We start from the raw sequence: 15,543 nt of genomic DNA on the forward strand, positions 1-15,543 counted from the left end.
CACATCAAATGAAACAAGAATACAGAGAAGACACATCAAATGAAACAAGTATACAGAGAAGACACATCAATAGAAACAAGAATACAGAGAAGACACATCAAATGAAACAAGAATACAAAGAAGACACATCAAATGAAACAAGAATACAGAGAAGACACATCAAATGAAACAAGAATACAGAGAAGACACATCAATAGAAACAAGAATACAGAGAAGACACATCAATAGAAACAAGAATACAGAGAAGACACATCAATAGAAACAAGAATACAGAGAAGACACATCAAATGAAACAAGAATACAGAGAAGACACATCAATAGAAACAAGAATACAGAGAAGACACATCAAATGAAACAAGAATACAGAGAAGACACATCAATAGAAACAAGAATACAGAGAAGACACATCAAATGAAACAAGAATACAGAGAAGACACATCAAATGAAACAAGAATACAGAGAAGACACATCAATAGAAACAAGAATACAGAGAAGACACATCAATAGAAACAAGAATACAGAGAAGACACATCAAATGAAACAAGAATACAGAGAAGACACATCAATAGAAACAAGAATACAGAGAAGACACATCAATAGAAACAAGAATACAGAGAAGACACATCAAATGAAACAAGAATACAGAGAAGACACATCAAATGAAACAAGAATACAGAGAAGACACATCAATAGAAACAAGAATACAGAGAAGACACATCAAATGAAACAAGAATACAGAGAAGACACATCAATAGAAACAAGAATACAGAGAAGACACATCAAATGAAACAAGAATACAGAGAAGACACATCAATAGAAACAAGAATACAGAGAAGACACATCAAATGAAACAAGAATACAGAGAAGACACATCAATAGAAACAAGAATACAGAGAAGACACATCAAATGAAACAAGAATACAGAGAAGACACATGAAATGAAACAAGAATACAGAGAAGACACATCAAATGAAACAAGAATACAGAGCAGACACATCAAATGAAACAAGAATACAGAGAAGACACATCAAATGAAACAAGAATACAGAGAAGACACATCAAATGAAACAAGAATACAGAGAAGACACATCAATAGAAACAAGAATACAGAGAAGACACATCAATAGAAACAAGAATACAGAGAGGACACATCAATAGAAACAAGAATACAGAGAAGACACATCAATAGAAACAAGAATACAGAGAAGACACATCAAATGAAACAAGAATACAGAGAAGACACATCAAATGAAACAAGAATACAGAGAAGACACATCAAATGAAACAAGAATACAGAGAAGACACATCAAATGAAACAAGAATACAGAGAAGACACATCAATAGAAACAAGAATACAGAGAAGACACATCAATAGAAACAAGAATACAATCTCCGTCCAATGTTGTCTCTTCCAGCATGTTTAATAGATGCTTAGTGTCTCTGACATGTCCAGGGGTAGAGACAACAATGGATTGTAGATGTTTATCCACAAAAGCTCCCAATTTCTCCCCCAGTGTGCCAATGCCAGAGACAATGGGCCTGCCTGGGGGGGGGGGGGGGGGACGTTAGGTGCTTGTGTATCTTGGGTATATGTTTAAAGATAGAAATCTGTGGATGAGTAACTTTTAGATTCTCTGCTGTAACAGTTGTAATGAAACCTCTATGTACTGATTGGTCTAGAAATTTTTCAAGATCATGCTGAAATTTTAAAGTAGGATTGAAACTGAGTTTCAAATAGGTGTTAGTATCTTCCAGTTGTTTTAAGGCCTCTTTAATATAGTTATCTTTATTCTTTACCACTACAGCACCACCCTTATCAGAGTTGGTTGTTACTAGATTATCATTGCTCTTTAGTTTATTGAGAGCAATCCTTTCTAATTTGGTTAGGTTGTCATCTTTATTGGCCTTCTTATTTTTATGTACAGTTTGATGTAATTCAGTTAGTTCCTTTTCCACTATTGTGTGGAATGCTTCTATTAAATCACCCCTCATTTGTATTGGATAGAATTTTTCATTTTTTGTTTTTACTTTAACTGATGGAATGATGTGGGAGCTGATGTCATGTCTAATGCTCTCACTATTGAGACTTGTTAAATCAATAAGACTGCATTGTTCTTCAAAATCTGAAACATTATTATATGCTGTTGGGTTTATTCCACAATTGGTGTTATTATGGACATTACATTCAGATTGTGTATCTAAACTGAAATGCCTTTTCAAAGTGAGGTTCTGAGTGAACCTATTTACATCCAACAATGTTTCAAATAAAGAAAAATCAGTTGTTGGGGCAAATGATAAACCTTTAGATAACACCTTCATATCTAATTGTGACAAATGTACATCAGATACATTTACTACATTAATTTCATTAGTTTCATTTTGTACTGTAGTATATGATGTTTCTTCTGTTGCAGGAGAAGAGTCTTTAGTTCTAAAAGCCTCTATTCCTTTTGTGTCATGCCTCCTCTTGTTCGGCTGGGGTATCTTGCTGGGAGCTCCTTTGTGTCCTCCCCGTTTTTTGGCTGTCTCCTTTGGCTCACTTCTCTCATTCTGTTTGACGTACTTGCCATACTTGTTTCAGGGATTGCAATGGGACTACTACCATCTTTTGGACGGACACTTCTGTCACTTGAGGCCTCTGCTCTGAGGGTTGAGGCTTTTGGACTCTCCACAGAAGAGGTTTCAAAACTTGAAAAGGTAACTTTTTTGTTGACTTGCCCCTTGTGATTGCTGCTGTGATGGCCTTTCTTGTTTTTTGATCTATTGGAATTTCTTTGTATGGAAGTCCAATTATAGACCACATCAAGGTCATAATCTTTGCAATCACGATGATATTTCTTTGCTTTTCGGTCTGATAATTCATCATTAAGTTTCTTCATTGTTTCTGCTAGTTGATTACTATAGCTTTCATGTCTAGGATCAGAGACAAATGAAGCAGTATTTTCTTTAGCTGTGTTTAATTCATCCATAACCTCATCATGATCTTCCTTTTTGCTATTCAATAGTTGTTTCATCAAGGTTAGAGAGCATTGAGATAAAGTGTAGTTCCATTCTGTCAAAAAGCTTTTTTTCTGTGTTGCATAGGCTGGATATTTTTTCATTAAAGGCTGGATGTGGTTAAAGGGGTAACCACAAGAAAGAGTACACTTGTAGCACTCAGGAGCTTAATGTGATGTAGTTAAATTTATCACAAGGCTCAATGTGGTACAATAGTTACAGAGACAACACTATTCACCAAATATACTAAACCTAACTAAATTAAAACTTAATGTTTATTTATTTCACAGTGCTAAAATTTGCGGAAAACAATAAAAATTAAAAACACTAACCAACAGGGTGCTAGATGGAATAGAATAGATCAGTATAATAGGCTAATGATACCAAGGTGAGGGTCTCTATACATTAGTCTCTTAAAGGGAGACCGTGTAATATAGATATAATCAACAAGGGATTATGTGTACTTTTAGACTGAGTACTGATCAGTATTTAGTATGTGGTAAGTTTAGATACGCAAGTGATTATATGAGAGTATGAGCTACATCTTCCCAGAAATAGCTATTACTTGATGTGATATGCCTTAAGATTCAATATCCCTCCATTAAGATTTAGACAGTTAAAATGATGTTATAACTGTGGTATGGTTACAGGCGATGGAATTATAGATTGACTCAGGAAAATTAAAGTAAACACTGTTGTTAATTCTCTCAATAATAGTCTAATATACACACACTGTGGTGGTGTTAGGTGAATTGAGGTATATCATAGTCCCTGTCTTGTTTGCCTACCCATAAATTATGCCACCTATAGGTACAGTGGTATTGTAGAATGTAGACAGCAGGGCTGTTGAGTGTTAACTATTAGTAACCTGGGTTTCTAAATAGGCTTACATAAAGAAACGTGGTATGTTTTGTTTGCTTTGTTATAGTATTAATTGTCAGATTCCCACATACTACGATTTATGCATTTATGTCGCCCAGTAGTGGTTGTTTCATACATGTACTTAATTATAACTGGGAGTTCAGTTGTATAGTATAGCTGATAGAGATATTTCTATAGCTGGGAATTCAATTATATAATGTAACTCATTAGTTGTAGATACTAAGTTCCAAGTTCAATTGATGCAGTGATATGTATTACATATTTTATTGCATTGTAATTGTTTCAATTATGCTTATGTGAACATTGGTTACATTAGGTATCATAGCTCATTTATTGAGGGTACAAACTTATAATTTTAATTTCAGCAAGCCAGGCTTTAAATGGATGTATGGGCTTAATTGTTGTGTCACAGTTTAAAGTTAAACAGTTTTGTATTTAAGCGCATTAATGTTAGTTAACTTAGACAAATAATTGTGATGTAAATTTATTCAACATTCAAGTTTGAGCTACCTGCAACCTTTCAATTAAAGTTGTATGGCTTTTTAGCATATAATAGAAAAAATTCTAGTTTCCCCTCTTAATCATATAATTTTATAATGTTTTAGCGATATCTGAATTTTGAATGACTAAGATTCAATAATCTTTATACATTTAAAGATCACAGTGTTGATATCCTGTGGAAAATCTCACACTAATACTTTGCTAGTAAACGATATCTCAATTTTGAATAACTAAGATTCAATAATCATTATACATTTCAAGATCACAGTGTTGATATCCTGTGGAATATCTCACACTAATACTCTGCTAGTAAACGTTATTGCTGTAACGGCATAAAACCGATCTGCTACTGGTTATAAGCTGGCGGGTAATATCCGATGCCTGTATTACCAAGTGTGACGAAACCAATCTCGCCACTGTACATTGGAGGGCCTGTTATGGAACATTCTTTGGGCTGGAGGTACATGGGCTTAAGGATACCCAGAGACTGCATGAAAATATGGAATTTTATATGCTGGACACCCCATGTACTTTCATAACTCTGTCTTATGTCTATGTCACCCTGTATCCATAAATACAGGATGGGTACAGGGTGTGAGTGCACCTTTTGGGAGCAATTGTGACTCTATAAGCCAAGTGGGCATAAAAGACTTTATAGCTAATAAGAACTGTTCCTATATTCTGTAATAAGATGTATTCTATGTATGTTTCAGATCTGATTGTGTCTCAGGAGTCTGTCTGGGTAAACTGATTGTGTCCTTGTGTGATTATGTTAACTAGACTGCCCAACATCAGATTGTCTGAGTAAACGTTCTTCCCTAGTTAATTAACTTAATATGTTAATCTGTTTTACCTGTGAATAGACAATTGTTAGAGGTTTGATGCATTGTTCATATGTTTGCTTTACTGTTAAACCAATGCCCTCTGTAACCTGAAGCCAGGGTGTATAAATCTGTGTGCTGCCTTCAAATAAAGTAGTTATTCTTTTTTAAACCTGAAATGTGGAGCTTGGTCTCATGTTTGCAGGGAAACTGGCTGGGTTGTGAATTGCTGATTCCCTATGCAGGACATTGTTCATCTGGTATTAACCCTTGGTACACTGTTGGTACCGTAACATTGGTGGCAGCGACGGAATGAACCTTATCGCCCAGAAGAGCAACTACACAAGCCAGTAACCTCAGGAAGAGGGGGATTATTACAATACTGACTAAGATGGAAAAGAGAAAAGTACATTTTGCAGCTTTTAAAAACTTCCTGGAAACAGAAGGAGAGATTGATGGGTACCTTGCGGATTTTGAGAGGCAATGTGCACTACACAAGGTACCCGCAGAGGACTGGGTCACGATATTATCTGGAAAATTATCCGGCCGGGCCAGAGAGGCTTTTCGGGCCATTCCAGATGAGGAAGTCAGGGATTATAATACTGTAAAAGAGGCTCTGCTCTCCAGGTATGCGGTTACACCGGAGGCATACAGGAGGCGGTTCAGAGACACTGTTAAATTAGCTGGAGATTCCTACCTTGAGTGGGCATGTAAGGTGCACCGCACAGCAGCTCACTGGATAGCGGGGTGCCAAGCCATATCTGGGGAAGAGGTGCTGCAGCTATTCCTGTTGGAACATTGCTTCGACAAATTACCCGCAGGAGTTCGAGAGTGGGTTCGGGACCGTAAACCCTCCACCCTGCAGGAAGCGGCTCGCTTGGCAGATGAGTATACGGATGCCCGCAAACTGGACACTGCTACCACTAAGCCCCCTGCTAGAGTGGAGTACAGACCCCCAGTCACCCCAGCAGCTGCCAGTTACCAAACCCCGGCGCACCACTATACCACACTGCCTCCGGCCACAAACTACCCTCAGAGAGCCCTGCGGTGCTACTCACAACCTATTCGGTGCTTTAGATGTAAGCAACTAGGGCACAAAAGACCAGAGTGTCCCCTAAACGCAGCGAACCAAGCGCAGTCCTGGAGAAGACCCGCCGGCGGAATCCCACGTAATCCTCAGCCTGCGGCCCGCTACGTAGAGGCGCAAGAATGCTGGAGCATCCTACATGAGGCAGACCTTGTGCAAGCTGCCCACCGGAATAACCGGCAACTGGTTAAAGTGAATGGGAAGAAGGTCAGTGGTCTACGGGATACTGGTGCTACCATGACCTTGCTTCAAAAGAACTTGGTGTCTGAGAAACAGTACACTGGAGACACTGTGGCTGTGAGGGTAGCAGGGGGCGATGTGTTCAGCCTACCTGTTGCCAGGGTACATTTGGATTGGGGAGTGGGCGCTAGACCTGTGAATGTGGGGGTCAAGAAGGACTTACCTGCTGATGTTCTTCTTGGAAATGACTTGGCCCCCCTTGTTTCTGCCTACGCTCCTATGGGTCCCGCTGATGTTAACTCTGTGACTACCCGTGCCCAGATCCGTGCAGCAGAGACTGACCCACCTGCTGCTAAGCCCCAGGACGCTGAGCTCAGTAAATCTCTATCCGCTATTGATATGTGGAGGTCCCGTTACAATGCGCTGATGAAGGAGAAGAGGAGCGCAGAGGAAAAAGCACGTTTAGAACAGGAATCTCTGCTAGACAAGCTGCACCGACAGACTGCAGAAAACACCAGCTTGAGAGTGGAACATGAAACATTAAAGAAAAACTTAGTGACACTGGAGGAGAAGCTGACGCTGGCTCATAGTGAGGTGCTGCAACTCAAGGGCACCCTATGTCAGTATGAAGGGATTGTGGATACCTATAAAGAGCAGGTACAGAAAACTCGTAAAGAAGCTGATGTGATTTTGAAGGACTGTTTGGCCCTGGTCTGGGCACTGAGGAATTTGAACCCTTGTTTGTATGGACAGGAATTCTCTCTCATAACGGGAATACAGATGGATTGTCCCAGCAAACTGACATGCCTACCAGGCGCTCTGGTGGTATATGGCACAGTACATACCCTGGACAGCCGAGCATGACAAACCAGAGGGAGAGGAGTTTGATGGTCCTGTCCCCCAGCAACACGGCTGTTTAGCCAAAGGGGAGACGATTGGTCTCCCCCTCCAGCAGCACAGCTATGTATCCAAAGGGGAGACAGTCGGTCTCCCCCTCCAGCAACCAGGCTCCCACCAGGCTACTTCCATGGTAGTGCTGGCACCCGGGCAGAGTACAGCTGGTCTCTGCCCACCTCGCAACCCACCAATTCAGCGTACCAGTCCCCCACACAGCTGTGGTGAGGCACCTGGACATGGACAAGTTTCCCCGTACTCAGGTGTAGTAACCATTTATTGTGGGTGGGCTGTACTACTAATTGTGTTTTATGGGTGGGTTGCTGGACTAACCAGGGCACTGACCGGCAGGAGGTCAGATACCCTGTTAGTCTGTTTGGAAAAGGGGAGAGATGTGACGAAACCAATCTCGCCACTGTACATTGGAGGGCCTGTTATGGAACATTCTTTGGGCTGGAGGTACATGGGCTTAAGGATACCCAGAGACTGCATGAAAATATGGAATTTTATATGCTGGACACCCCATGTACTTTCATAACTCTGTCTTATGTCTATGTCACCCTGTATCCATAAATACAGGATGGGTACAGGGTGTGAGTGCACCTTTTGGGAGCAATTGTGACTCTATAAGCCAAGTGGGCATAAAAGACTTTATAGCTAATAAGAACTGTTCCTATATTCTGTAATAAGATGTATTCTATGTATGTTTCAGATCTGATTGTGTCTCAGGAGTCTGTCTGGGTAAACTGATTGTGTCCTTGTGTGATTATGTTAACTAGACTGCCCAACATCAGATTGTCTGAGTAAACGTTCTTCCCTAGTTAATTAACTTAATATGTTAATCTGTTTTACCTGTGAATAGACAATTGTTAGAGGTTTGATGCATTGTTCATATGTTTGCTTTACTGTTAAACCAATGCCCTCTGTAACCTGAAGCCAGGGTGTATAAATCTGTGTGCTGCCTTCAAATAAAGTAGTTATTCTTTTTTAAACCTGAAATGTGGAGCTTGGTCTCATGTTTGCAGGGAAACTGGCTGGGTTGTGAATTGCTGATTCCCTATGCAGGACATTGTTCATCTGGTATTAACCCTTGGTACACTGTTGGTACCGTAACACCAAGTTTTGGCGCTTTCGTATTTAAATTAGCTGACCGTTAGGGCAGTATCGCTCCTGAACGGTAATTATGGATTGGAAAGTAGCCAGTATTTATTATACCATAAGCCAGCCTATTATACCAAGTGGCCCCCTTGTTTTCGTATAGATTCAATAAAGACACATATATTTAGCCTAAATAAAGTAACTGGTTTACATGTTAGCACTGATGATGGTTAGCTTCTAAAATACAGGAGCTCGCAATGACTCCTCACCATTTCCCTAAATCCCTAACATGTTTCGCCGTCTAACACGGCTTTATCAAAGGGTTATCCTCGGGGTCCAGGAGTGGCGGTTTAGGGGGTAATAACTTTATTATAGTTGCGGGGGGCTCCAGGAGTGGCGGTTTAGGGGGTATAACAGTATAGTATAGTGTGAGTACTTAGTGACAGGGTTATCAATAAAGCTGGGAAAAAGCCGAAGAGCAGCGAGATAGATGACTGTTAGTTAACAACAGTCCGCTGCTCATCGCTCCGTACTTGGTGCGCAAATTTTTGACAGCTTTATTGGTAAATTTGGAGAGCATATTCAGGTCTGCGGCAGCGAGGTTAGGCGAACTTAGCCGGGCATATTGGGGCCAGCGAATGCAGGTACGGAGCTTAATAACTAGAGCCTGGTAACGATGAAGGTGCAAACTCTTGGAATCGTGGCAACTATGTGGAGGTAGTATATTTTATAGCAGAGATCCATGACAAGTTAGCTATGCATTTGGAAACAGCCACAGTTTTTATTGGATTATCTAACAGAAGGCAAAATGATTTAATAGAATCAGTTGCTGATGTCATTAGAGATGACATAAAAAAGGAGATTGATGCAGCCCCATTTGTTGCTATTGAAGTAGATGAGACAACTGATGTCGCTAACAAATCCCAGATATCTGTAGTTTTCCGTTATGTGACGAACAATGAGTTGTTTTGTGAGGTTAAGGAGGCGTTCTTAGGATTTGATGAAGTGATTGACAGACAAGCAACAGCTATTGCTAATTATGTATTTGGAGTGTTGGAGAAATACAATTGTTTGGAAAAGCTGGTAAGTCCGACTTACGATGGACCTGCTGTGATGGCATCAGATCTTAATGGGGTTCAGGCCAAGATTAAAGAAAAAGTTCCAGAAGCAACATTTTTCCATTGTTATGCCCACAAATTGAACCTGGTGCTTTTGCATTCAGCAAAATGTATGCCTGAGTGTAAACTATTTTTTTCAAAACTGGAGCATCTTGTCTCTTTTTTCAATCACTCAACCAAGCGCACCCACCTACTGGACGATGTTGTAAAGAAACGTTTACCAAGAGCGGCACCCAGCAGATGGAGTACAAACTCCAGACTAGTGCAGACAGTCAACATGTACCTACCTGATCTGCATGCTATGTTCGGGATTATAGTTGATGATGAAGAGAAATGGGAGGGTGACACCGCATTGCTTGCTTCTGGATTTCTACAATGGCTGAATAAAGCATCAACCTGCTTCTTACTTATGACATAAGAGGACATTTTCTTAAAAACTGATGGACTCTTTCTACAGAATAGAGTCATGGATGTTGCATTCTGCTGTGCGTCAATTCGTGAAGTAATGGCATTTCTGGAACGCTAGAGACAAGACTTTGACGCATTCTATAAGCGATTTGAGGACAGATGTGTCAGATTTGGGCTCACAGAGAATGATAGAGGCAATCATCCTATAAGAGATGTAAGGAGAAGGATGTTTTATAATATTCTGGACAATGTGAAAACCTCTGTACTATACATCAATTTACCCTCTTACACACCTCATGTCACCTCTGTACTATACATCACTTTACCCTCTTACACACCCTATGTAACCTTTGTCCTATGCTTATATAACCTCCCTACGGATTATGGATTCAGGCATTATGTTAAGTCACCCTGTGCCCATTATAGGTACAGGGTGCAAATCTAACAGTACTGGAGGGGTTAACTTCAGTTTTGAGTAACTGCTGTTGGAGGGGTTAACTTCAGTTTTGAGTAACTGTTTTGTCTAAGACAGTTGGAGTTGTTTTTAAACCAGAAGTAAGCAGGAAAAGGACTATAAACAAGTATCTGAGCAAAAGGACCTGATTTTAAAGAAAACACAGAGCTCTGAGAGTTGAAGGAGAGTGTCAACCAGGTGGGAGACCTGCATAAATACTGTGCATATAGCCCTCAATAAAGTAGATTCTGTTTTACCCTCAAGACGGAGCTTGGTCTCATGTTTGTGGGGAAATGAACTGGATTTGTGTGTTGCTGATCCCATATTCAGGGCATCTTTCATCTGATTTTAACCCTAGATAACAGGGTTATACCATAACAATTGGTGGCAAGCGACGGGATGGTCCTCATCGCCCAGAAGAGCAACGACACATCCTGACCTAATGGAATACCGTATGAAAGGCTAAAAAGAGCCACCCTTAAAGACCTGCTAGAACAATGAGGCCGACAGCCCAGTAACCTCAGGAAGAGGGAGATTATTACAATACTGACCGAGATGGACGGAGTACCAGGGCCCGAAGGAACCAATGAGCCCAGCATATCAGACAGAACCCCCGAAGAAGCAAGCTTTGACCGGGCGGTTAAAATAAGACTGGCACATTATGGCCCCAACCCGTCTGCCGAAATTATCGGTCATAGCAGCCGTGGAGGCCAACCTACTTCGCCAAAGAGGCGCTGCAGCAGCCCAAGTCACAGCAACCCCAGTGGAAAACAGAAAAATAAATTTTGCAGCTTTTAAAAACTTCATTGAAACAGAAGGAGAGATTGATGGGTACCTTGCGGATTTTGAGAGGCAATGTGCACTACACAAGGTACCCGCAGAGGACTGGGTTTACGATATTATCCGGAAAATTATCCAGCCGGGCCAGCGAGGCTTTTCGGGCCATTCCAGATGAGGAAGTCAGGGATTATAATGCTGTAAAAGAGGCTCTGCTCTCCAGGTATGCGATTACACCGGAGGCATACAGGAGACGGTTCAGAGACACTGTTAAACTAGCTGGAGATTCCTACGTTGAGTGGGCATGTAAGGTGCACCGCACAGCAGCTCACTGGATGGTGGGGTGCCAAGCCGTATCTGGGGAAGAGGTGCTGCAGCTATTCCTGTTGGAAGATTGCTTCGACAAGTTATCCGCAGGAGTTCGAGAGTGGGTTCGGGACCGTAAACCCTCCACCCTGCATGAAGCTGCTCGCCTGGCAGATGAGTATACAGATGCTCGCAAACTGGACACTGCTACCAGTAAGAGCCCTGCCAGAGTGGAGTACAGACCCCCAGTCACCCCAGCAGCTACCAGTTACCAACCCTCGATGTACCGCTCTACCACATGGCCTCCAGCCACAAACTATCCTCATACAGCCCAGTTCAACTCACGGGACTACTCACAGCCTATTCGGTGCTTTGGATGTAAGCAACTAGGGCACAAAAGACCAGAGTGTCCCCTAAACACAGCGAATTAAGCACAGTCCTGGAGAAGACCCGCTGGTGGAAACCCACGTAACCCTCAGCCTGCTGCCCACTGCGTAGAGGAGGAAGAATGCTGGGGCATCCTACATGAAGCAGACCCCGTGCAAGCTGCCCACCGGGATAACTGGCAACAGCACCGGCAACTGGTTAAAGTGAATGGGAAGGAGGTCAGTGGTCTATGGGATACTGGTGCTACCATGACCTTGCTCCAAAAGAACTTGGTGTCTGAGAACCAGCACACCAGAGACACTGTGGCTGTGAGGGTAGCAGGGGGCGCTGTGTTCCGCCTACCTGTTGCCCGGGTACATTTGGATTGGGGAGTGGGCTCTAGACATGTGAATGTGGGGGTCATGAAGGACTTACCAGCTGATGTTCTCCTTGGAAATGACTTGGCCCCCCTTGTTTCTGCCTACGCTCCCATGGGTCCCGCCGATGTTAACTCTGTGACTACCCGTGCCCAGATCCGTGCCGCAGAGACTGAACCACCTGCTGCTGAGCCCCAGGACGCTGAGCTCAGTAAATCTATGTCCACTATTGATACGTGGAAGTCCCGTTACAATGCACTGATGAAGGAGAAAAGTCAAGTAGAGGATGAAATGGTCACGTTAAACAATCACATAACAGTGCTAGCGGGAGAAAAGAGGAGCGCAGAGGAAAAAGCGCGTTTAGAACGGGAATCTCTGCTAGACAAGCTGCACCGACAGACCGCAGAAAACACCAGCTTCAGAGTGGAACATGAAACATTAAAGACAAACTTAGCGACACTGGAGGAGAAGCTGATGCTGGCTCATAGTGAGGTGCAGCAACTCAAGGGCACCCTACGTCAGTATGAAGGACTTGTGGATACCTATAAAGAGCAGGTACAAAAAACTTGTAAAGAAGCCGATGAGATTTGTCTCCAACTGGAAAGAAGCGTCTCTGAAAACAAAAACTTGAAGGAATGTTTAGCCCTGGTCTGGGCACTGAAGAAGTTGAACCCTTATTTATACGGACAGGAATTCTCTCTCATAACAGGAATGCAGATGGATTGTCCCGGCAAACTGACATTCCTACCACCTCCTAGTCCGGTCATCCCTAAGTTGACCCGCCAAAGGGTCAAGCCGGGTCTGCCGGAGTGTCCCACCAGGAGGGGGCCATGTGACAGACCTCTCTGTCAACCTCCCTACGGATTATGGATTCAGGCATTATGTTAAGTCACCCTGTGCCCATTATAGGTACAGGGTGCAAATCCAACAGTACTGGAGGGGTTAACTTCAGTTTTGAGTAACTGTTGTTGGAGGGGTTAACTTCAGTTTTGAGTAACTGTTTTGTCTAAGACAGTTGGAGTTGTTTTTAAAACAGAAGTAAGCAGGAAAAGGACTATAAACAAGTATCTGAGCAAAAGGACCTGATTTTAAAGAAAACACAGAGCTCTGAGAGTTGAAGGAGAGTGTCAACCAGGTGGGAGACCTGCATAAATACCGGGCATATATCCCTCAATAAAGTAGATTCTGTTTTACCCTCAAGACGGTGCTTGGTCTCGTGTTTGTGGGGAAATTAACTGGATTTGTGTGTTGCTGATCCCGTATTCAGGGCATCTTTCATCTGATATTAACCCTCGTTAACAGGGTTATACCATAACACCCTCTTACACACCTCATGTAAGCTCTGTACTATACATCACTTTACTCTCTTACACACCCTATGTAACCTTTGTCCTATGCTTATATATGAAGCAAGGTTTATAAATATAAGAATACGGTTTCAGTTTTCAGTCGCTGAGTTCCTGTATTCCTCTGCTGTTTATTGCCATTCGGTGTCCCTGAAATCAAAGAACACTTATGTTTTACTTGCAGAGAATGTCTCAGCTTGTCTTTGTATGTTTATTTTAATTATATCTAAATCCTTTTTCTTTTTGTCTTTATTTTATTACATCAGAAAAAACAACAGCGAGGTAAGTAAAAATATGCTAAATGTTTCTAAAATCAAAGAATTTGGTAAGCATGAGAAATTGATTGATTTAGAAACGTGATACATAGATGAGAGGCATAGATATACAAAAAATAGATAGATGGATAGGTAGGTAAAAATGTATTGATAACAAGTAGTAACAATTTGTAACCACTCGACAAGGCAATATATGCTAAGGAATAGTTAATGCATTTACAAAATGGAAATAAAACAATTCAATGTGATTATCTATCTATGTCTATCTATCTATCTCTCTATCTATTTATCTATCTATCTATCTATCTATCTATCTATCTATCTATATCTATCTATCTATTTAGTGGCGGCTGGTGAATTTTTAAGATGCTGGTGCACAAGACCCTGCCAATTTAAGTAAACCCCACCACTTAAATGGCCCCACCCATTTCAACCAAATTTCTAAACTCTATAATCTGATATATATACACATATATACACACACACTAAACTCTATAATCTGATATATATACACATATATACACACACACTAAACTCTATAATCTGATATATACATATACACACACACACTAAACAAAAATGCACAAAAAACATAGCAATAGTTCCCTTTTCAGACTCAATTTAAGGGATGGTCTAGTCAAACTTAAACTTTCATGATTCAGGGGTTTTGTCATCAAATTTGCTTTCTGGTTACAGTTTGTAATTAATACAAAAATAACCCAATAAAAGCAACTCTAATAAGAGATATATCCCTTATCTCTTAATAATATAGTGCATAAACAGCCCAGATCTAAATATTCTAAAGAAAAAATATTAACCACAGTACTAGTTACATCAAAGTATCTCTATGCAATTCATATAAATAATAAAATCAATTGATAAAATATATAGTTTAATAATAGTAAACAGATGTAATGGTAGTCATAAACTTCAAATGTTTAAAGTAAAATTACTTTACGCTAAAATCCTCAAAAAGAGCTAAATTCTATATTTATCACGTCATAGCATTAACCCCTTAATGACCACAGCACTTTTCCATTTTCTGTCCGTTTGGGACCAAGGCTATTTTTACATTTCTGTAGTGTTTGTGTTTAGCTGTAATTTTCCTCTTACTCATTTACTGTACCCACACATATTATATACCGTTTTTCTCGCCATTAAATGGACTTTCTAAAGATACCATTATTTTCATCATATCTTATAATTTACTATAAATTTTTTTTATAAAATATGAGAAAAAAATGGAAAAAAAACACTTTTTCTAACTTTGACCCCCAAAATCTGTTACACATCCCCAAAAACACCCATGCTAAATATTTTCTAAATTTTGTCCTGAGTTTAGAAATACCCAATGTTTACATGTTCTTTGCTTTTTTTGCAAGTTATAGGGCCATAAATACAAGTAGCACTTTGCTATTTCCAAACCATTTTTTTCAAGATTAGCGCTAGTTACATTGGGACACTGATATCTGTCAGGAATCCCTGAATATCCCTTGACATGTATAAAAATTTTTTTAGTAGACAACCCAAAGTATTGATCTAGCCCAATTTTGGTATATTTCATGCCACCATTTCACCGCCAAATGCAATCAAATAAAAAAAATCGTTCACTTTTTCACAAATTTTTTCACAAACTTTCGGTTTCTCACTGAAATT

General features: G+C 40.7%; 1 protein-coding gene across 1 annotated transcript in view; it reads left to right on the top strand.

Moving 5' to 3' along the window:
- The first annotated feature begins 10,044 nt into the window (after positions 1-10,044).
- LOC128659672 (uncharacterized) overlaps positions 10,045-15,543 on the top strand; it is a 56,848-nt gene continuing 51,349 nt past the window's right edge. Inside the window, exon 1 of the mRNA XM_053713241.1 lies at positions 10,045-10,080. Coding sequence (XP_053569216.1) covers positions 10,045-10,080 — 36 coding nt within the window. The remainder of the gene's footprint in view (positions 10,081-15,543) is intronic.

This window comes from Bombina bombina, chromosome 5 (assembly GCF_027579735.1).
Source record: "Bombina bombina isolate aBomBom1 chromosome 5, aBomBom1.pri, whole genome shotgun sequence".
In the NCBI taxonomy this organism is placed as follows: Eukaryota; Metazoa; Chordata; class Amphibia; order Anura; family Bombinatoridae; genus Bombina; species Bombina bombina.